The following is a 24,683-nucleotide window of genomic DNA, read 5'->3' as shown; positions in this document are numbered from 1 at the left end:
AAAGTTTGTCATATTGCAAGAAGACACAATCCAATAGAAATTATGTTATCAAGAGCCACATATAAATATGACAAGGAGATGCTTACCGAGAGTGATGATGTGGGCTTAAAGTTTTATACTTCTTCTTATTTGCATGCAAGTAGTAATACTCTTGCTTGTGTTTTTGAAGATTTTTTAGAGGATATGTATGATGGAGAGTGGCTCTTGATAGGCCGCTATCTTAGCACTCTTACCAGGCAAGAGGAATAGACTGGTCAAGAATATAGGAAGATCAGGAAGAAGGTTATGGTTATTTCCTTAAAGGTGGACACTTGTGGAAGCAACCAAAGCACCTAGGCAGGGTACCACAATGAGTAGTATGCAACAAAGCAAATCAAAGTGTCTTATGTGAACTTATGCGCAGTACATAGAGGATTTTGGTGACATTTTTCAAGATTAAAGAACACCATTGGTGGAAAGGTATGTATAAAAATATTGCTCATTTTGTGGAAACTTGCATGGTTTTCCAATAGTATTCAAATGTGAGACATTGGGATGAGTTACATCCTACTTATCCATTTGCTATGCATTATAAGTGGGTTGTAGATTTGATCACTATGCTAGTGGGTGTTTGGAAAATGAGGTACATTGTTCTTGTTAGAGAGGATCTCATTAATCAAATTGAAGGAAGAGCTTTTCATACCAAAGCTACAAGTTTAGTATGCAAGTTTTTTCTTGAAGATGTGATTTGCAGATACAGTTATGTTGGAAAAATTACTGTTGATAGAGGAGAATTGGATGCAAATGAAGCTGGTGAGTTTTTTTATTGATTGGGAGTCAAGTTTTCTCTTACTACATAATATAATCTAGAAGGTAATGGGAAAAGTGAAAGAGGGCATCCGTCTATTGTTAAAGCTTTGGCAAAGGCATGTCGAGGATGAATTGGTAATTGGCCTAAAATTTTACCTTTTTCTTTGTGGGATGACAGAAATACTCATAGCTCGGTTATAGGATTTATGCCGTTTGAGCTTATGTATGGGCAAAAGCTAATCATACCTACAAAGGCGGCAATTATTTCTTGGACAGTGTCGCCATGGGAACTAGGTATGTCAACTGAGGATTTGCGTGCTTTGCATATTTGTCAGCTTGAAACATGCCAAGAAAACATTGATTGGGCAAGAGATAAGCTCAAGGAGGCATATTTAATTATAAAAAAGCATTTGATGAGAAGCATAGATTGAGGCCACATGCCATGAAAGATGGCGATTGGGTACTTGTCTATGACAGCAGCTTGGAAAATCAATATTTGGCCATGCGTAAAATGGTTTAAGAGGTGGTTTGGACCTTATACCGTGATGCATGCTTATGACAATGGAACTTACAAACTTAGTGAACTTGAAGGCACCAAGCTTATAGTGCCTATTGCAGGGAAGATGATCAAAGTATTCAAGAAATGCGAAGAACATTAGGTTTTTGGCGATCAAGGTTCAAGAGAACGGCAGGAAGATGATTAGATATATTCATTGAAAGATGGTTTTGTTGATACTTTTGCTTATGAAGATTGACAACTTGAAGACAATTGAGGATGTGCAGGTCCAGAGGGGTGGATGTCGTAATGCTCCATTTCTATTGTAGAAAAACAAACGAATAGTAGAGTTTTGTTAACTTTTTCTAGGCTGTTGATTGTATCTCAAAGTATTTTCGGTACACTTAAGGATCTCAAGGAGCTTCTCTGTTGGAGTATAATGTATATTGCTTACAGGTTGTTCTTGGCAAAGTCACAGTCAACATGTGCGTCTATTGTGGTATATTTCAAAGGGAAGAGTGCTTGGGAATTTTTTGGTTGACTTTCAAGGATCTTAACACTAGTTTGGTACCAAAAAGGACACTTTTGTGTCCTTTTTTTGCGAATTTAATTAAAATGGTACATAAATTTAGAACACATCTCAAGAAATGCTTTTGCAAACTTATAAAATGTTATTCAAAGTACTCATAGAAATTATATTCATCACTTTTGATCATAACCTCAATAGTAACTACACTTATGAAAAGAACCGACGTAAAACAACTTCAATGTTTCATTAAAACTCGTACTCTAGCCTAAGAAAAAAATGAGCAGGGTGCACGCAATAATCCGTGGTAATTACTTATATATATGTTTGATATTTTTACACTTGTCATGTGAGAAAAAAAACCTTTGTGACTAGAATTAAATATAGAAAGTCTTGTGGGTCAAATATCGTTCACAAATTCAATTAACGATTACAAAAACATTTAGTTCATCTAAATTTACAATGTTTCATGATGCATATATACTAGATCTATGACTCCATTACATAAGGTGATAATTTTTAATGGTTATGCAAGCCACATTTGGCGATTTATGGAATATCCAAAAAATTGTGCATGTTGTAATCATGATTTTTTATTTATCAAGATAAGCCTTAAAATAAAGTCCACTTTTGGATTTTTCCGCTCATCTCACTTATTTGTATACAAATACCTCATGTGGACACAATTGAGAGATTTATATATACACTTTCATTACTTTTCCATAGCAATGTTTTTTTTGCAAGAAATTACGCACTACAATATTTTTAAAATGAGCTTAAATTACAAGATGCTTATGAGTTTGAACCCTTGAAAAATGCTTAGTTGAGGGGTATTGACCTATAGATACATTTTACACCTTAGGTTTTGTCCCATAACCTCATCAAGTTAATGAAAGAGGCCTTGAAAGACCAAAATTTTCCTCTTTGTGAGCATTTTCAAGATTTTGGTCTTTTGATTATAACAAGTATCTAGTCTCATAACTAAGTTATGAAGCTCAATTTCTTGCATAATAAGTTTTTTCCTATCCATACACCTTGAAATCTATGCAAAATCTTATTTTGATGAGATGCTATATTCAATTTATGAAAATTCTATTAAAACTACACTAAATTTCTGTGATTTTTTCATCTTAAAACTTATCATTATAATCTTAATTTGGTATTAATTTTGGCAAAAGTAAAATTTGGCTATGTTCTTCACCTCATAGCTGACCTAAGATATGAACATGACCTATGAATGGTTTTTCTAGATTCACCGAATAATTATGACAAGTTGCTAAAAAAACAAGACATTGTAGTGTCTTACGACATTTGAGTGTCCGATTACAGAACTAGTGTTAATGGGCGTTCTCTTTGGAATGTTGTCACTTGGAGTGCATTAAAAATGGTATAAACTTAATTCAGTTACGAAAAGGCTAATTCAGTTACGAAAATGGTATAAGCTTAATTCAGTTACGAAAAGGCTAATCCAGCAAACAATGCTTTGGTAGATTTGGCGAAGCTTTGGTCCGACATGAAAATCAAATGAGATGTTGCCGCAAAAGCACACAAACCTCATTCTTATGCCCAACATGGCCGTAGAAGGGAAGGATTTTCTCAAGTGTATACACCATGCTTGCACCTTGAAGGCTAATGCCCGGCACGTGAACAGAGCCAAGAATTAAAGAGCTAATTTTAAAGGATTTTTTTTGTAAGTATTGACGAAAATATAGGGAAAAAGCAATGTCCAGATGAAACAAGGTAACGAGGCATGAAGGCCTGCTAAGTTAAGGAGGGAATGAGATTTATGGAAAGTAAGTTTAAATGAGTGCCTACAATCACATGAAATTTTCATTGTGTTTTAATATATAATTATATTATCCATTATACATATATAATCACAAATGGTTTATATATTAGAAAAGGCCCCACTTAAAAAATGAGGTGAAAGATGCACATTCCATATTATCATTTGAAAACAAGATAAAATGAAAAAAATACATTATATTATTCATTATATATACACAAGCTAAATTCACAAGACTCGACAGCAAAAACCTCGTACTCTTTCTTCAACCTCTCTTTTCATTCACAAGGGATGAAGGTAGCTCTATAAAATTTACTTTAAAAGATTTTGATATCTAGTGTAGTGGTAGTATTGTTGAGTACGTAGCTGCTGGCTTCAATTCAATCACATTGATCCATGTTCCGCGCTGAAAAGTGAACGGTAGAATTGCTCTTCCAACGGGGGAAGACTTGCTAATTTTTTCACGAGACCAGAGAAGTATAATATCCTTTTATGCCAATTGACAACCTCCATGGTGAAGGCACATTCCTTTTTTAATCTCGTTCACCGACTTTTGTGAACCCAACCATATACCGAAAAAAGATCCACTTAATTAATAAGGTGAAAGGTGCACATTACACATTATTAATTGAAAAAAAAAGAAGTAGAATAAAAAAACACATTAAATATAAAACAAAATAATATATTTATGCTCTAATTTAAAAATATAGAATTAATTAACATAGAGAATAATATATCAATTTATTAATTTATTAAAATGAATCTTGTTGAAGTCTTTATGTAAAAGGACTCTTTACAAGTGAGAGTATAAAAATATAAATATTGAATCAATACATCACATTATGAATCAAACTCCTATGCATACTCTTTAATTTTTTGTCATTTAAAGTCTTTTTCAGCATACCAAAAAATACGAAAGTAACTTTGTGAAACAACATTTGAAAGGAAATGCTTCCTTTCTCTTCAATTTGACAGGGACACATGTCAAACAAACAAATTTGAAAGACCTTCACCTATACTAGCTTGCGCGACCCACCTACCGGCGGGTCTTACTCGCTCTTACTATGACACAAATTAAATTAATGACACACATGGTATTCATAAGTTCATGGTACACGCACGTGCGCGCACGTGCGCGCAAAGAGTGCAACATGGTTTTCATTCCAAATAGGAGCCAATAGTTTTGTTGCAAAAAAGAGGCTTCTTGATAAGAGAGTAATCATCAAAAACATAAGGGATAAAACATAAGGAATCCCGACGTCAAAAAGAGATCACCATCAAACCAAACCCATTGTAAAAGGCATCATTTAGGTTCAAAGCGAAGCTTGTGATAGACACAGGTTCGCACCTGGAGCACCCAGGGCCCAATGCGGATCACACACTTTGTCCAAGCCGCCTTGGAGTATCATCGACAACATACATTCTCACTTTCCGATTCTCTGCTTCAAATCCAAAGGAAGGTAGTACATTTATGGGCAGTTGATACCCTATCTCTCTAAGAGAGACATGACCCTGTCCTGTTGCCTCGTCTAGCTCTAAGGCAACATGATAGTATCCTATGAGTCCTAAATAGCACGTGGACTCATATAGACCTACCAATAGATGGGCTGGATAATAGTGTTTACTCTTTCTACAAAAAAGAAAGAGTATGTTAAGAAAAATCCAAACCTATTGAAAGACATAAATATTAATAATTCAAAAGCCATACCTTATGACATCAAAGTCTTCTAAGATATGTACAACATCATTTGCAAGTACGGTCCCCTCCAAAAAAGTGGATCTATGCTTCATACAACACAATTAGTATGCTTTAATCATTCAAACTTTAAAGTGAGGCTCATTTTTTTGTAAAGTTTCAACAAATTACCTCGAATATATTTTGTAGATTGGCTGGCCATCTATAAACAACAACAAAAATTAGGATTAATATAAAACTAAATTTGAAAAAGGGTTAATGACAAAGAGTAATGCATGGATGAAAGATAGTACGATACCTTAAAGATTTCTGACCTCTAGCACTTCTTTGTAGACAATGTTTGGGTTGCAAGCCATTGGATTTGCATTTTAATTTGCTATCAATGTTTGACTACCATCTATCAAAATCTTTATGGCAGTAGAAGAACACACACGAGACATTGCTACATAGAGCTGACCATGAGTAAAAACAGGTGTAGCAAGGTACAAACCTAAGAATCCAAGTGTTTGACCTTGTGCCTTGTTGATGGTCATTCCGAATGCAAGTCTCACAGGAAATTGTCTGGCCATCTATAAACAACAACAAAAATTAGGATTAATATAAAACTACATTTGAAAAAGGGTTAATGACAAAGAGTAATGCATGGATGAAAGATAGTACGATACCTTAAAGATTTCTGACCTCTAGCACTTCTTTGTAGACAATGTTTGGGTTGCAAGCCATTGGATTTGCATTTTAATTTGCTATCAATGTTTGACTACCATCTATCAAAATCTTTATGGCAGTAGAAGAACACACACGAGACATTGCTACATAGAGCTGACCATGAGTAAAAACAGGTGTAGCAAGGTACAAACCTAAGAATCCAAGTGTTTGACCTTGTGCCTTGTTGATGGTCATTCCGAATGCAAGTCTCACAGGAAATTGTCTGCGCTTCATTTCAAAAGGTAATCCTTCAGAACCTCCTATGATAAAGTCGATCCTTGGTATGAACACGTTGTCTCCAACATGAGAACCTGTGATTACTTCCGCCTCAATGACCCTGTGATAAATATGCTTACATATCAATCTTGTCCCATTTCATAAACCACGCCTTGGATCCAGGTTGCGAAGAAGCATGATTGGAACATTCTCTTTCAGGTGCAAGCAGTGTGGTGGGAAGCCACCACCAAGATCCGATGAGTTTAAAAACTCTATTGGATATAACCCACATTACAATGTGATGTACAAAGAGAATCTGCACTCAAGTATTTTTTGTCAATTCCTCTCATTTTATGCATGGCCAAGTGATTGATTATGGAAACATCCTTATTGCGTGGTGCAAGAATACCTCTGTCCCTAAAGAAGGTTGCATGTCTTTGGACATTTTGTAAGTCACCATATATACCGTGAATTAGTCCTTGAACATTGTTATCTTCGACTATCATACTACTTGGAAATTCTACAGTATCAAGTAAATCCCCATGACATACATTCCCATTGCCAAAATCTAGTACCCATTCTGCAAAGTCTCTCTCAACCAAGTCATCTATACTCTTTATGAACGAGCCTCAAATCTAGGCTACTACATGTCTTCAAAAGCACATTCCGGCTCAAATTCTATTCTATAGCCTTGATGAATGATGAGGCTCAAATATTTAGGCGAGGTGATCTGAGGAGCCACAACAAAAGGTTAGGCGAGCTGAGGAACCAACCTTGTAAGAAAACAAGAAAATGATGACCCTTGAACTCACCTTGCCATCGTGATATAAAAGCATCGATGAATGAATCGGTTCGTTGCTGCTACCCAAGGATGTTGTTGCAAGGTGAGCAAGATACTAACTCTATCTCTACAATTTGGCTCTCTCCCACCAACCTTTGTAGACAGCTAATGTTGTTTTTGTTGCTAGGCGGTTCTCTCCATTGGTAGTAGGCGGTTAGGCGGTTCTCTTCATTGGAGCAACCAGCTGAACGAGCCTCTTCATTGGTGCAACTAGTTGAAACAGTTGCCCAGGTTCTCTCTCTCTCTCTCTCTCTCTCTCTCTCTCTCTCTCTCTCTCTCTCTCTCTCTCTCTCTCTCTCTCTCTCTCTTTGCAATTGAGGGCAAGGCTGTGTACTGAGGGGGTGTAACGTTAAGCGAGACAAACTCCACCTGCCTCTGGCCCCGTCTCTATACTAACCAATGCAACTCTAATTGCCATGCATACAAACTCCAACTCCCTCCTGAGCGCCATGCCGTAGACAGCAACAACCCCACTCCACCTGCCTCCTGAGCGCCTTGCCGCAACCTACCTGCAACACAGTTGTGCTCACTCCCATGCTCCTGGCCAGCCCAGGCCGCAAATGTCAGCTGAGTGCCATGCCGTATGCAGCGAGAACCAAACTCCATGTGCCGCAGTTGAACCATTGCTGCAAGCCATCTCCATCCTCGCCCTCCAGCTGGCCATGTTGCTCAACAAGCAAGTGAGAAGGAGCAAGCCATCTCCATCGTCACCCATGCGTCCAATGCCACTGCCACCCCAGTAGCAGTGCATGAATTGAAAATATTTTTTCCTTTGAATTTTTCTATACTTACTCTATGTAAGTTAGCTCAAAAAAATGTTTATGCTAGGACCTTGGAGCTACTCTAGGCAGTGGGATGTTGGGGACACCTACTGGTGAGTCTTTCAAAAAAATCATTACAAAAGAAGATTCTTCCTTTGCCCCCGTCTCGCCTTATGTCTTCTTTGCTTCGCCTCTGAGAGCCCTCCTTGAATCACATTGCCTCCTTGCCATAGAAGACCACATCACCTTTCGAGAGGAGGTGATTTTGGCATTGCACGGTATCAAGGACGAAACTGCACGTTTGGAAATCAATCAACATGAACTCCATACATTCATGGAAAATTTCCAGAATGAGGTCGTGCAACAATTGTCTTTGTGCTTCAAGGAACACAAAGACCAAGTTGAAGCCTTAAAAGCACATGTAATAGGTTTGGGGTTTGAGATTAGGACCTTCAAAGAACACGAGCAAGTTGAAGCTCATAAAGCACATGTAGCAGATTTAGGGTCTGAGATGAAGACCTTAAAAATTGTAATTAATCGCTTGAATGCCACGATAGGAGACTTAGTCGTGTTGTCATGCCTAACGCATAGGGGGGTGTTAGTACATCCTATCCTAAAATGTAATGTTTTTTGAACTAATGATGTTGCAAAACTTCAAATTATCATTGTAGTATCTCTCTCTCTCTCTCCCTGCCCCCCCCCCCCATGAACACATGCATGAAATGCTCTATGTGTGTGTGTGTGTGTGTGTGTGTGTGTGTGTGTGTGTGTGTGTGTGTGTGTGTGTGTGTGTGTGTGTGTGTGTGTGATGTAGCAATACTTCAATTTATCATTGTAGTCTCTCTCTATCTCTCTCTCTCTCTCTCTCTCAGGAACACATGCATGAAAAGATCTATGTGTGTGTGTGTGTGTGTGTGTGTGTGTGTGTGTGTGTGTGTGTGTGTGTGTGTGTGTGTGTGTGAGAGAGAGAGAGAGAGAGAGAGAGAGAGAGAGAGAGAGGAGGGGAGGAAAGAAGGTTTTAGGCGTAGGGAATAAACAAAAACGAAAACATAAAAAGATATAGAGAGGGGTAGAAAGACAAACGGAGAGGTAGCGACATGGGGGGGAAAGGAGATATGGAATGAAAAGTTATTCATGCTAAACTTATGGTCAAGGACAAGTAGATTGGTAGCTCATTTTAGATAGATGCAAATCTTCCTATTTAGAAGACTCAAATTTATTGACAACCTTTTAATTGGTGTTAAACTGGTCACCCTAAGTGATTACTCTTTTAAAAAAATGAGTTAACACAGATGGTGTCCGGACCACGGATTTTGTCCCCAGGACACACACATCGAGCTAGATTGTGCAACATTTCTCGAAAAGCCTGGCGAGAAACAGCACGGGCTAGGGCTCAATGATCTTTGCAACGAATCCCATTGGGTATTTTAGGAGATTGTGTGAATATCATCCGTTTAAGCCATGGCGGTCAAAAAATGGATGCAATGGCTATGCATATTGAAAATTGTACTACAAATGCTCAAAGCACTAGAACTTTAGAAGTACCTTCCGTTATTGGAGTTGCCAACAATTGGGAAGGTCAACAACATCCTTGCATTAATTTTGAAGAAGGAGGATTCTCTAAAATTGAGCATTATTGTCTATCTATTCATTGCATTTATCCAAATGCAACAATCTTGAAGCATGACTCTATGCTTGCCCTCTACCATGGAAAATGCTTGGTCCACAACTTGGGTGGCTTAAAGTTTGTGTGCTCCTTTTGTGGTGCATGTGCTTGGAAGGTTGAAGGTAGGTCTATACGCACATTTGTAGGTAAGTATTGTTGCTTATCAGGAAAACTCAAATTACTTCCTTTGAGTGATCCGCCGATGGCGCTCAAAGAATTGATGCAAGGTTCTACTACCAAGAGCAAAAAAAATCTTAAACACATCAGAGCATATAATAATGTATTGGCTTTTTCTTCTTTGGGTGCTCATGTTGATGAGCAACTTACGCGAGGGAGAGGTGTGTACACTTTTAAAGTTCACGGTGCCCATGACACCATGCGAAAGAGTGGATCAGATACCTCGCTTTGCACAATTGTACTTTTTTGATACAAAGAATGAGCTCAACAATAGATTGCATCATGTGCCAGATTGCATAGTTTGGAGGCTATGATGCATCGTGTTAACCCATATGCAAATGCCTTTCGGTTTGCTGCTACAACAACATGGAATGAAGGAATCCCAACCATGAAGATGGTCATTACTGAAAAGCATACAAATGGTTGGCAATATTTAGCTCCACGTGGATCTGAGGTTGCAACAATTATGCCAGGGCAAGGAGATGAGAGCAACATCGGCCATCGTGATATTGTATGGCAGTATCGTGATGGGGGGCTTAAAAGGATCTCCAACCTACATCGATCATATATGCCTTTACTATATGTTCTATTATTTCCTGATGGAGAGGATGGGTGGCATTCATATCTACCGCAAACTCCCAATGAGCAGAAATTTATTACACAAAAACAATACTATACTTTTAGGTTACAGATTAGGAGTGACACCACAGAATGCCTTTTACGTGGAGGATGAGTGTTGCAGTAGTACATTGTTGATGCCTACAGTACTATGGAGGAGTCAAGGTTATTATGGTTTAGAAACAATCTAAGATCAATTCGTGTAGAAGTGTATCAAGGCCTTGCAGACATGCTTGCTTCCAGTGACAATGCACATGGGGTCATGGGTGTTAATGTTGGAATAAGAATTGTATTGCCTTCATCTTTTGTGGGGGGGCCTCGTTACATGCAGCAACTCTATCAAGATTCTATGGCAATTGTACGTAAGAGAGGAAAGCCTGATCTATTCATAACTTTCACATGCAACCCAAGGTGGAAGGAAATAGAAGATGCGTTATTGCCAGGACAGACTGCTTCTGATCGTCCTGACTTAACTACACGTGTCTTTTATCATGAATTCAAAGATTTGATGGAGTTGCTTCTTAAAAGGGCTATCTTTAGAAAGGTTGTTGTTTGTGTGATAGAATTTCAGACGAGAGGTCTTTCCCATGCTCATATCTTATTGATTCTTGCATCCGAATATAAGCCGACAGAGATGTGGCATTACGATAGAATGGTTTGAGTTGAAATTCCAGATAAAATTTTATTTCCTGATTTGTATGATGTTGTGAGTCGTTGCAATGTTCATGGTCCGTGTGGCACATTCGAGCCAAATGCTCCATGCATGGTAGATGGAAGATGTAGATTCAAATACCCATGCGAGTTTTATGAATCTACTTCTGTTGATGGTGATGGATATCCAAGATATATGCAGCGAGATGATGGTCAATATGTGGTTCAAAAGCAAGAGAGGCTTGATAACAGATGCATTGTTCCCTATAATCCATTGTTGTCTCTAAGATCTAAAGCTCACATCAATGTAGAGAAATGCTCAACCATATCAGCAGTGAAGTATCTCTATAAGTATGTGTACAAAGGACATGATAGGGCCACGTTTGTGCTCCAAGATAGAGAAGGTGTTCTTCATGAAATCAAGAGTTATTTAGATGCACGCTATGTATCCGCATCAGAGGCAATTGGGAGAATTTTTGGGTTCTCATTGCATGAGGAAAAGCGTGATATATTGCATTTGCAAGTGCATCTTCCACAACAGAATATGGTTGCTTTTAGAGACTCTACTGACATATCCAATTTGGTGAATAATGATGATAATAGAAAGACAACACTTATAGAGTGGTTTTGTAGCGAATCAACAATATCCAGAAGCAAATGATTTATTATATATAGATTTTCCCTCCGAATGGGTTTGTAACCCCACTAATAAAGTGTGGTCACATAGGCAAAAAGGTGATACTATCGGGAGAATGTACAATTGGGAGAATGTCACATAGGCAAAGAGGTGATACTATCGGGAGAATGTACAATGTTGTTCCCAATGCAGGCGATCTTTATTATTTGCATATGTTGCTTACCATATGCAAGGGTTGTAAATCATTTGAGGAGCTTCGCACTTTCAACGGACAAACCTATGCCACTCTCAAGGAAGTTTGCAGTGCCAGGGGTTTGCTACAAAATGATGATGAATGGTTTATTTGTTTGTAAGAGGCATCATGTACAAGTACTGGCTTGCATTTACGACAACTATTTGTTATGATCTTGGTATTTTGTGACCATTATGTGCAGGTACAATGTGGCACGGATTCTCCTTGGAGATTTCTGAGTATTATGTTTATGATTTGCATGAATTTACAAGTGATGATGGTGTATGTGATGAGATAGCTAAGCCTATCAAGCATTATGTAGCTTGGAGTCTCTGCTTCAATCATATGGGAAACGACTTTGTGACTACTCTGGGATGCCCAAAGTAGACCGTTCTGTATTATCTAGATGTGGGAGTGGTTTGATAGCAGAAGAGAGGATGTTCAATGCAAATGAGCAGATAACGTTAGCCATTCGTATGGAAGTATCTTTGAATTGTGGACAAAGGGCTGCTTATAGCGAAATCATACAAGCAGTTGACTCATCAAATGGGACAACTTTTTTCTTGGCTGGACCCGGTGGGATTGGGAAGACTTATCTCGATAATGCATTACTTTGTCGTGTACGTGGTCAACAGAATGTCACTTTAGCATGTGCATCCTCGGGAATTTCATCTTTACTTCTTAGCAATGGACGTACATCACATTCGAGATTTAAGATACCAATAGAAGTGCATTCTGAATCAACATGCAACATCAAAGTAAATGGTCAACTTGCAGAGCTTTTGAGATTAGCATCATTGATCATCTGGGATGAGGCTCCCAAGGCTTTTGAGGCCTTGGACATGACATTAAGAGATGTTATGCAAAGTGATGCATTGTTTGGGGGAAAGGTGTTTCTCCTTGGGGGTGATTTTAGACAAATTTTACCAGTTGTGGCCAAAGGAAGTCGAGCAGATATTGTTGATGCTTCTTTGTGCCGATCTTATGTATGGAAACATGTGAAGACTCTGAAGCTAATAGAGAATATGCGTGTACTTCATTATTTCAATGACTTGGTTGAGAGAGACTTTGCAAAATGGGTACTAGACATAGGCAATGGGAATGTATGTCATGGGGATTTACTTGATACTGTAGCATTTCCAAGTAGTATGATACTCGAAGATAACAATGTTCAAGGCCTAATTCACGGTATATATGGTGACTTACAAAATGTCCAAAGACATGCAAGCTTATTTAGGGACAGAGGTATTCTTGCACGACACAATAAGGATGTTTCCATAATCAATGACTTGGCTATGCATAAAATGAGAGGACTTGACAAAAAATACTTGAGTGTAGATTCTCTTTGTACATCAGATTGTAATGGTGGGTTATATACAATAGAGTTTTTAAACTCATCAGATCTTGGTGGTGGCTTCCCACCACACTGCTTGCACCTGAAAGAGAATGTTCCAATCATGCTCCTTCGCAACCTGGATCCAAGGCATGGTTTATGCAATGGGACAAGATTGATATGTAAGTATTTTTATCACAGGGTCATTGAGGCGGAAGTAATCATAGGTTCTCATGTTGGAGACAGTATGTTCATACCAAGGATAGACATTATCATAGGAGGTTCTCAAGGATTACCTTTGGAAATGAAGCGCACACAATTTCCTGTGAGACTTGCATTCGAAATGACCATCAACAAGGCACAAGGTCAAACACTTGGATTCTTAGGTTTGTACCTTGCTACACCTGTTTTTACTCATGGTCAGCTCTATGTAGCAATGTCTCGCGTGCGTTCTTCTACTGCCATAAAGATTTTGATAGATGGTAGTCAAACATTGATAGCAAATTCAAATGCAAATCCAATGGCTTGCAGCCCAAACATTGTCTACAAAGAAGTGCTAGAGGTCAAAAATGTTTAAGGTATCATACTATCTTTCATCCATGCATTACTCTCTGTCATTAACTTTTTGTTAAATGTAATTTTATATTAATCCTAATTTTTGTTGTTGTTTATAGATTCCCAGCCGATCTACAATCAAATACACAATGGGTAGGGTATCTAAATATATTCGAGGTAATTTGTTGAAACTTTACAAAAAAATGAGCCTCACTTTAAAGTTTGAATGATTAAAGCATACTAATCGTGTTGTATGAAGCATAGATCCACTTTTTTGGAGGGGACTCATACCTGCAAATGATGTTGTCCATATCTTAGAAGACTTTGATGTCATAAGGTATGGCTTTTGAATTATTATTATTTATGTCTTGCAATAGGTTTGGATTTTTCTTAACATACTCTTTCTTTTTTGTAGAAAACACTATTATCCATCCCATCTATTGGTAGGTCTATATGAGTCCACGTGCTATTTAGGACTCATAGGATACTATCATGTTGTCTTAGAGCTAGACGAGGCAACAGGACGGGGTCATGTCTCTCTTAGAGAGATAGGGTATCAACGGCCCATAAATGTACTACCTTCCTTTGGATTTGAAGCAGAGAATTGGAAAGTGAGAATGTATGTTGTCGATGATACTCCAAGGCAGCTTGGACGAAGTGTGTGATCCTCATTGGGCCCGGGTGTTCCAGGTGCGAACCTGTGTCTATCACAAGCTTCGCTTTCAACCTAAATGATGCCTTCTACAATGGGTTTGGTTTGATGGTGATCTCTTTTTGGGGTTGGGATTCCTTAAGTTTTATCCCTTATGTTACTGATGATTACTCTCTTATCAAGAAGCCTCTTTTTTGCAACAAAACTATTGGCTCCTATTTGGAATGAAAACCATAATGTGCGCGCGCGCGCGCGCGCGCGTGTGTGTGTGTGTGTGTGTGTGTGTGTGTGTGTGTGTGTACCATGAACTTATGAATACCATGCGTGTCATTAATTTAATTTGTGTCATAGTAAGAGCGAGCGAGATCCGCCGGTAGGCGGGTCGTGCAAGCTAGTTGGAATAATGAAGTACACGCATATTCTCTATTAGCTTCAGAGTCTTCACATGTTTCCATACATAAGATCGGCACAAAGAAGCATCAACAATATCTGCTCGACTTCCTTTGGCCACAACTGGTAAAATTTGTCTAAAATCACCCCTAAGGAGAAACACCTTTCCCCCAAACGATGCATCACTCTACATAACATCTCTTAATGTCATGTCCAAGGCCTCAAAAGCCTTGGGAGCCTCATCCCAGATGATCAATGATGCTAATCTCAAAAGCTCTGCAAGTTGACCATTTACTTTGATGTTGCATGTTGATTCAGAATGCACTTCTATTGGTATCTTAAATCTCGAATGTGATGTACGTCCATTGCTAAGAAGTAAAGATGAAATTCCCGAGGATGCACATGCTAAAGTGACATTCTGTTGACCACGTACACGACAAAGTAATGCATTATCGAGATAAGTCTTCCCAATCCCACCGGGTCCATCCAAGAAAAAAGTTGTCCCATTTGATGAGTCAACTGCTTGTATGATTTCGCTATAAGCAGCCCTTTGTCCACAATTCAAAGATACTTCCATACGAATGGCTAACGTTATCTGCTCATTTGCATTGAACATCCTCTCTTCTGCTATCAAACCACTCCCACATCTAGATAATACAGAACGGTCTACTTTGGGCATCCCAGAGTAGTCACAAAGTCGTTTCCCATATGATTGAAGCAGAGACTCCAAGCTACATAATGCTTGATAGGCTTAGCTATCTCATCACATACACCATCATCACTTGTAAATTCATGCAAATCATAAACATAATACTCAGAAATCTCCAAGGAGAATCGGTGCCACATTGTACCTGCACATAATGGTCACAAAATACCAAGATCATAACAAATAGTTGTCGTAAATGCAAGCCAGTACTTGTACATGATGCCTCTTACAAACAAATAAACCATTCATCATCATTTTGTAGCAAACCCCTGGCACTGCAAACTTCCTTGAGAGTGGCATAGGTTTGTCCGTTGAAAGTGCGAAGCTCCTCAAATGATTTACAACCCTTGCATATGGTAAGCAACATATGCAAATAATAAAGATCGCCTGCATTGGGAACAACATTGTACATTCTCCCGATAGTATCACCTCTTTGCCTATGTGACATTCTCCCAATTGTACATTCTCCCGATAGTATCACCTTTTTGCCTATGTGACCACACTTTATTAGTGGGGTTACAAACCCATTCGGAGGGAAAATCTATATATAATAAATCATTTGCTTCTGGATATTGTTGATTCGCTACAAAACCACTCTATAAGTGTTGTCTTTCTATTATCATCATTATTCACCAAATTGGATATGTCAGTAGAGTCTCTAAAAGCAACCATATTCTGTTGTGGAAGATGCACTTGCAAATGCAATATATCACGCTTTTCCTCATGCAATGAGAACCCAAAAATTCTCCCAATTGCCTCTGATGCGGATACATAGCGTGCATCTAAATAACTCTTGATTTCATGAAGAACACCTTCTCCATCTTGGAGCACAAACGTGGCCCTATCATGTCCTTTGTACACATACTTATAGAGATACTTCACTGCTGATATGGTTGAGCATAACTCGGGAACAATCCATCTGTTATCAAGCCTCTCTTGCTTTTGAACCACATATTGACCATCATCTCGCCGCTTATACCTTGGATATCCATCACCATCAACAGAAGTAGATTCATAAAACTCGCGTGGGTATTTGAATCTACATCTTCGATCTACCATGCATGGAGCATTTGGCTCGAATGCGCCACACGGACCATGAACATTGCAACGACTCACAACATCATACAAATCAGTAAATAAAGTTTTATCTAGAAGTTCAACACAAACCATTCTAACGTAAGGCCACATCTCTGTCGGCTTATATTCGGATGCAGGAATCAGTAACATATCAGCATGGGAAAGACCTCTGTTCTGAAATTCTATCACACAAACAACAACCTTTCCAAAGATAGCCCTTTTAAGAAGCAACTCCATCAAATCTTTGAATTCATGATAAAAGACATGTGTAGTCAAGTCAGGACGATCAGAAGCAGTCTGTCCTGGCAATAATGCATCTTCTATTTCCTTCCACCTTGGGTTGCATGTGAAAGTTATGAATAGATCACGCTTTCCTCTCTTACGTAGAATTGCCATAGAATCTTGATAGAGTTGCTGCATGTACCGAGGTCCCCCCACAAAAGATGGAGGCAATACAATTCTTCTTCAACCATTAACACCCATGACCCCATGTGCATTGTCACTGGAAGCAAGCATGTCTGCAAGGCCTTGATACACTTCTACACGAATTGATCTTTGATTGTTTCTAAACCATAATAACCTTGACTCCTCCATAGTACTGTAGGCATCAAAAATGTACTGCTGCAACAATCGTCCTCCACGTAAAAGGCATTCTGTGGTGTCACTCCTAATCTGCAACCTAAAACTGTAGTATTGTTTTTGTGTAATAAATTGTTGCTCATTGGGAGTTTGCAGTATATATGGATGTCACCCATTCTCTCCATCAAAAAATAATAGAACATATAGTAAAGGCATATATGATCGATGTAGGTTGGAGATCTTTTAAGCCCCCCATCACGATACTGCCATACAATATCACGATGGCCGATGTTGCTCTCATCTCCTTGCCCTGTCATAATTGCTGCAACCTCAGATCCACGTGGAGCTAAATATTGCCAACCATTTGTATGCTTTTCAGTAATGAGCATCTTCATGGTTGGGATTCCTTCATTCCCCATTGTTGTAGCAGCAAACCGAAAGGCATTTGCATATGGGTTAACACGATGCATCATAGCCTCCAAACTATGGAATCTGGCACATGATGCAATCTATTGTTGAGCTCATTCTTTGTATCAAAAAGTACAATTGTGCAAAGCGAGGGATATTATCCACTCTTTCGCATGGTGTCATGGGCACCGTGAACTTTAAAAGTGTACACACCTCTCCCTCGCGTAAGTTGCTCATCAACATGAGCACCCAAATAAGAAAAATCCAATACATTGTTATATGCTCTTATGTGTTTAAGATTTTTTTTGCTCTTGGTAGTAGCACCTTGCATCAATTCTTGAAGCTCCATTGGCGGATCACTCAAAGGAAGTAATTTGGCTTTTCCTGATAAGCAACAATACTTACCTACAAATGTGCGTATAGACCTACCTTCAACCTTCCAAGCACATGCACCACAAAAGGAGCACACAAAATTTAAGCCACCCAAGTTGTGGACCAAGCATTTTCCATGGTAGAGGGCAAGCATACAATCATGCTTCAAGATTGTTGCATTTGGATAAATACAACGAATAGATAGACAATAATGCTCAATTTTAGAGAATCCTCCTTCTTCAAAATTAATGCAAGGATGTTGTTGACCTTTCCATTTGTTGGCAACTCCAATAACGGAAGGTACCTCTAAAGGTCTGGTGCTTTGAGCATTTGTAGTACAATTTTCAATATGCATAGCCATTACATCCATTTGTTGACCGCCATGGCTCAAATGCATGATATTCACACAATCTCCTAAAATACCCAATGGGATTCGCTGCAAAGATCGTTGAGCCCTAGCTCCTGTTGTTTCTCGCCTAGCTTTTCGAGAAATGTTGCACAATCTAGCTCGATGTGTGTGTCTTGGGGACAAAATCCCTGGTCCAGACACCATCTGTGTTAAATAATTTCTTTTAAAGAGTAATCACTTAGGGTGACCGGTTTAACACAAATCAAAAGGTTATCAATAAATTTGAGCCTTCTAAATACGAAGATTTGCATCTATCTAATATGAGCTACCAATTTACTTATCCCTGACCATAAGTTTGGCATGAATAACTTTTCATTCCATATCTCCTTTCCTCCCCCTGTCGCTACCTCTCCGTTTGTCTTTCTATCCCTCTCTATAGCTTTTTATGTTTTCGTTTTTGTTTATTCCCTACCCCTAAAACCTTCTTTCCTTCCCTCCTCTCTCTCTCTCTCTCTCTCTCTCTCTCTCTCTCTCTCACACACACACACACACACACACACACACACACACACACATAGAGCTTTTCATGCATGTGTTCCTGAGAGAGAGAGAGATAGAGAGAGACTACAATGATAAATTGAAGTATTGCTACATCACACACACACACACACACACACACACACACACACACACACACACACACACACACACACACATACACACACACACACACACATAGAGCATTTCATGCATGTTTTCATGGGGGGGGGGGGGGGGGGGGGAGGGAGGGGCGGGGGGGGGGAGGGAGAGAGAGAGAGAGAGAGAGAGAGAGAGAGAGAGAGAGAGATACTACAATGATAATTTGAAGTTTTGCAACATCATTAGTTCAAAAAACATTACATTTTAGGATAGGATGTAGTAACACCCCCCTATGCGTTAGGTATGACAACACGACTAAGTCTCCTATCGTGGAATTCAAGCGATTAATTGCAATTTTTAAAGTCTTAATCTCAGACCCTAAATTTGCTACATGTTCTTTCAGAGCTTCAACTTGCTCCTTGTGTTCTTTGAAGGTCCTAATCTCAAACCCCAAACCTATTACATGTGATTTTAAGGCTTCAACTTGGTCCTTGTGTTCCTTGAAGCACAAAGACAATTGTTGCACAACCTCATTCTGGAAATTTTTCATGAATGTATAGAGTTCATGTTGATTGATTTCCAAACGTGCAGTTTCGTCCTTGATACCGTGCAATGCCAAAATCACATCCTCTCGAAAGGTGATGTGGTCTTCTTCACCTTGAACTTGTTCACAAACCTTTTGTAAGTAGTTTTTGCACTCTTGTTGGACAAATTCGTTGCGTTCACAAAGTCCATGAATGATTTGTAAATGCTTTGAAGGACCCTCGCAATTCAATTGCCCCCCTGATATGGCCAACTGCTTTGCAGCTCGCACGCTATTGTGCTCTAGAGGTGTAGACATGATGACTTCATTTACATCATGATCTCCTTGAGAAACATTCCCAGAGTCGAAAGAAGGGCTATCCATCACTGCAAGAGAATAGATGCATCAATTAATTGCATGTGATTATAAAAATGTATGTTGGTAACAACATGTATGGTTAAGTAGAAATAGATTATGATGAAGTGGAACAACCTAGGTCTAAAAAGAGAGAGACACTTGTCACTGCGTAGTCATGGAGATGCATATAGCATGGATATAATATATATAGAGGGAGATAGATAGCTCGGTCGTGCTTTCTTGCAGCAACGTCGACAACTGTGGGAAAGCTCGTTATGTGAAAAATTATAATTAATTATAAACCTAGTCATTAGATTCATATAACATGGATATATATAGAAAGGGAGATAAAAGATAGATAGAGGGGGGGGGGAAGAAACATGTATTAGTGAATTATGAAAATCTACGTATAAAAAGAGAAAGAGATTTGTCATTGTCTAGAGAGAGGAGAGAAAGAGAGGGAGGGACAAACTTGTCATTGCAAGCCATTAGATGCAGTATTTCTCATGGGCAAGCCATTATATGGTGTCTACTTTCACGACCTGCTAACTAATTTTTGGTGTCATGACATTGTGTTTAGTCATGAATACCATATGTACAAAGTGTTCAACCTATCCCATAAGTATATATAGTCATTATTACCTTGCCGACGTCTCAAAATGCACTGAGCATGACCATTGACATCTTCGAGTTCTACTCAAAATGAGGTACTAAGCGTTTTTCTACGATTGTATCATCACAATATAACAACTCGAACAGTGTTCGAAAAAAATGTGTCTCAGCTATTTCAAAAATGCGGATTGAAGGCAAGAGGAAAAGGAGAAATTCCTCCCCAAAATAGAGAAAAATAGTGTAAACTTTCCTCTTGGGGGGAAGGGAGATATGACTAGCATGGATAAAAGTTTCGATGAGGTAGATAGAGGGTGCAAAGGTGAAGTGGGAAAAAGGGTATGGGGTAGAGGAGGCGCACAGAAGGAGGCATATGAGTGTTCATCATAGAGAAGGAAAGCAGTGTAATCTATGGCAAGGAGGCAATGTGATTCAAGGAGGGCTCTCAGAGGCGAAGCAAAGAAGACATAGGGCGAGACAGGGGCAAAGGAAGAATCTTCTTTTGCAATGATTTTTTTGAAAGACTCACCAGTAGGTCTCTCCAACATCCCACTGCCTAGAGTAGCTCCACGGTCCTAGCATAAACATTTTTTTGAGCTAACTTACATAGAGTAAGTATATAAAAATTCCAAGGAAAAAATATTTTCAATTCATGCACTGCTACTAGGGTGGCAGTGGCGTTGGCCGCATGGGTGTCGATGGAGATGGCTTGCTCCTTCTCACTTGCTTGTTGAGCAACATGGCCAGCTGGAGGGCGACGATGGAGATGGCTTGCAGGAGTGGTTCAACTGCGGCACGTGGAGTTTGGTTCTCGCTGCATGTGGCATGGCGCTCAGTTGACATTTGCGGTGTGGGCTGGCCAGGAGCATGCGAGTGGGCACACAGTGTTGTAGGTAGGTTGCGGCAGGGCGCTCAGGAGGCAGGTGGAGTGGAGTTGTTGCTGTCTACGGCATGGGCGCGCTCAGGAGGCAGCTGGAGTTTGTATGCATGGCAGGTCTGAGTTGCATTGGCTAGTATAGAGACGGGGCCAGAGGCAGGTGGAGTTTGTCTCGCTCAACGTTACGCCCCCTCAGTACACAGCCTTGCCCTCAATTGCAGAGAGAGAGAGAGAGAGAGAGAGAACCTGGGTAGCTGGTTCAGCTAGTTGCACCAATGAAGAGGCTCGTTCAGCTGGTTGCGCCAATGAAGAGAACCGCCTACTCCAGTGGAGAGAACCGCCTAGCAGCAAAAACATCATTAGTTGTCTACAAAGGTTGGCGAGAGAGAGGCAAATGGTAGAGATAGAGTCAGTATCTCGCTCACCTTGCAACAACGTCCTCGGGTAGCAGCAACGAACCGATTCATTCATCGATGCTTTTATATCATGACGGCAAGGTGAGTTGAAGGGTCATCATTTTCTTGTTTTCTTGCAAGGTTGGTTCCTCAGCTCGCCTAACCTTTTCTTGTGGCTCCTCAGATCGCCTCGCTTGAATATTTGAGCCTCATCATTCATAGAATTTGAGCCGGAACGTGCTTTTGAAGACACGTAGCAGCCTAGATTTGAGGCTCGTTCGTAAAGAGTATAGATAGATACTAAGGCCTTTAGCAGGCAGAAAGACTAGGGAGAGGAGCACATGATTCAGGGGACTTAATGTAGCCATAGTTGGGAAGTCTTCGACCGAGTGCACGAGCAGTGCGAGTTGGAAAACCAGAGGACCAACTGCAAGGACAAAGCGTGAGCAACTTGAAGCCAAGGTTGGGGCTTCAACAGGGCAGCAAGTGAAGACAAGGGCAGCGCTGGTCACCGCTGCAGCAGAAGAAGGGGAGCTGCAGTGTAGAACCATGCGCTGAGGAGTTTTCTGGAGGGCCGAGAGCAGCACCAACCAGAAGAAAGGAGTTTTCAAGGGCGGCATCTGCTGAGGAAGGGGACAGAGCCAACTTGCAAGAGAACGACGAGCAGAAGAAGAGGAGCCGAGGAGACAACGTGAGTAGTAGGAGGAGTTGAGCAGAGATGAACTATAAGCAATGTAAGGTCAGGACTCTGACAGGACAACAAACGAAGAATAGAGATAAAGTTGTTTTGAAGTCTTTAAACACCACCATACCTCCCAGGAAAAGGTAGTCCTTCAAATACCCTATTTTCTAGGTCATTTGCACCCATTGGCGCCACTGATATCAGGTCACTCCTTGTACGAGTGAGAGAGGTCCTCACACGCCTTTTTGCAGTAGATAAGGCAGTGGTGCATTACTCCACTCCTCTCATTGCATATGAGACCTCTCAAACTAACATTGATGCTATCACTGAGGGATGTGTTGCCACCATGATGTCTGGGTGAAACACTATGGTAAACGCCATGAGACAACTAATAGAAGCCCAAGAGAAGACTCCCAGCTTGGTAGTGATTGCTCTTCAAACTAAACTCTAAGCAACCAAAATGGAGTCGGAGAAGGCCAGGAAGGAGATGGACCAACTTCGAGCTAAGATGCTAGAGAAGTGAACAAAGGGAACAGCAAGGCAAACGAGGAGAGTAAGCCTCTTTTGTGCTCTCCTTGTTTTAAAAAATATATATTATTTTTCCACTCTGCTTTTAGTGAATCTTGATACACGCTTTTTAACTTCATTAAGATTGATATTAAGTGTTCTTTGCATCTATTAGCTTTATGTTGCATCTTCTCACATCTTGCTCCACGGCAAGCAACTCGGGGTTAATCCTAGCTTAGTAATTGTACCTAATTACTTGTAACACCGGTAGCTTCCTTTCTAAAGATGGCATCTAGACAATGCGGTTCTAGATAGTGAGTGTGTTAGAATTATTAAAGATTGAAAGAGGAAAATCAATAACTCTGTCATTTTGTCATCTTCAAGGTTTGGAACTTTTACCCAATTCCTTTCAATGAGGAAGCACCTTTGAAAGTTAATATTAATTTTTGTATCTTTTTGTAGATTTGTGATGTATGAATATGATCTAGATGTCCAACAAGCAGTGGAGATGGTGGATCCTACCATCTCTTACTTTTTTAGAATTGAATCATCTATCATTGAACTCAAGAAATGGCTCTCCAATGTTGATTTTGAGATGTCTAAGATTATCTCTTACCCTTATCATGAGAGGTATATTTTTTGCAAAGGTTATCAAAATTTGATGGTTTTATCTCTAATTTTCACGAACTACTATGCTTTGGTGAGATTTGAGCAACCTCATAGCCATTGATATCACGTTGGAAGTTAATAATTAACCTTTGTATATTTTTGTAGACTGATGATGCATGATCTAGATATCAAGAAGTGGAGATGGTGGATACTGCCACCTCTCACTTTTTGAGAATTGAACCATTTATCATTGAACTCAAAAAATGACTCTCGACATTGATTTTGAGATGTATGGGATTATCTTTCACCCTTATCATGAGAGGTATGTTTGTTTGCTAAGGATATCTAAATTTGATGGTTTTATCTCTAAATTTCATTAACTTCTATGATTTGGTTAGATTCGAGCCTCATAGCCATTGATATCATTGACAAGACATGCTACATTTTGAACTCTCTTGATAGAGCCCATGGAATGGTTAGTTTGTAAGTGAATTTTTCTCCTACTTTATTTATTTGTCTCATTTGGATAAGTCTTGGCTTGATATGATTTATTTTTATATAATGTTGCATCAAGGCATATGGAGACAATTAAGCATTGTCCTCCTATTCCAAAGCTCGTGTGGATAATATAGAGTTCATAAACACCAAGGTTCAATTTATAATGATTTAAAGTGAAGTAATGGTCTTCAATAATCCCTCTTCATTTTCCACCTCTTTGTGCAGTCCCCCTTGCAGTAACTAGAGTGTTTCTCCTATAGATGGACAGTAGTAACAAATGCAAAATTTATAGTTGATTACATGTATTACAACCCAACCAAGAAAATTTTAGAACAATTGAATTGTTATTTGAAAGCCTATGCACATATTAGTTGATTACATCTATTACAAACCAAACAAACAAATTTTAGGGTAATTGTTAGTTGAATGTCATGCCAAGGGTAGGACTATAGGAGGGCACAACCCTGGTCAAGGGTAGACGGATACACATGTGGTACAGGCGCTATATATAGCCATGAGCCAGAGGGCCAAGGGGCTATATATAGGTATGGTTGGGTGGTTATTGGCATGTCTATCTCTTTATGGTCTTTCACTGGTATCAGAGCTCAGGTGAGGGAAGAGCTATGGAAGTGGGGGAAAGAACTTGCATGTTGGCTACATGAGCTCTCTCTCTCTCTCTCTCTCTCTCTCTCTCTCTCTCTCTCTCTCTCTCGTTTTTGAAGAGGACGTGCAAGGTGTTGGGGTATAAAGCCCAATGTGGTCGCCCAGG

The 24,683-nt window shown here is 39.6% G+C and overlaps 1 protein-coding gene across 3 annotated transcripts; it reads right to left on the bottom strand.

Annotated features, from left to right (window-relative positions):
* Window positions 1-4,703: 4,703 nt before the first annotated feature.
* On the bottom strand, window positions 4,704-23,090 carry LOC147461112 (uncharacterized). 3 transcript variants are annotated; one of them, XM_086508735.1, is made up of 7 exons: window positions 21,649-23,090; window positions 21,470-21,564; window positions 5,784-5,862; window positions 5,592-5,669; window positions 5,465-5,495; window positions 5,306-5,377; window positions 4,704-5,227 (listed from the first exon to the last, which is right to left on the bottom strand). In XM_086508735.1, the coding sequence occupies exons 1-4, from the start codon at window positions 21,692-21,694 to the stop codon at window positions 5,662-5,664; spliced, it is 228 nt and encodes a 75-aa protein (XP_086364861.1). In that variant the 5' UTR covers window positions 21,695-23,090; the 3' UTR covers window positions 4,704-5,227; window positions 5,306-5,377; window positions 5,465-5,495; window positions 5,592-5,661. The 3 variants fall into 3 exon arrangements, with proteins under 3 accessions (XP_086364861.1, XP_086364860.1, XP_086364859.1); XM_086508734.1 differs by having other exon boundaries at window positions 5,592-5,862; XM_086508733.1 differs by having other exon boundaries at window positions 5,465-5,862.
* Between the last annotated feature and the right edge of the window lie 1,593 nt (window positions 23,091-24,683).

Source organism: Adiantum capillus-veneris, chromosome 3, assembly GCF_014529385.1.
Source record: "Adiantum capillus-veneris isolate H3 chromosome 3, ASM1452938v2, whole genome shotgun sequence".
Taxonomy (NCBI): domain Eukaryota; kingdom Viridiplantae; phylum Streptophyta; class Polypodiopsida; order Polypodiales; family Pteridaceae; genus Adiantum; species Adiantum capillus-veneris.
Note: the sequence above shows the minus strand (reverse complement) of the source record. Positions and strands in the feature narration are given on the sequence as shown.

Bases quoted from the DNA above. Each gene is read 5' to 3' on its own strand.
- LOC147461112 (XM_086508733.1), bottom strand. From the start codon at position 21,694: ATGAATGAATCGGTTCGTTGCTGCTACCCGAGGACGTTGTTGCAAG. The intron at 21,565-21,648 runs GTGAGCGAGATA...TTTTGCTGCTAG, and splicing joins CCCGAGGACGTTGTTGCAAG to GCGGTTCTCTCCACTGGAGT. The intron at 5,863-21,469 runs GTTCTCTCTCTC...TGTTGTTTATAG, and splicing joins TAGCTGAACCAGCTACCCAG to ATGGCCAGACAATTTCCTGT.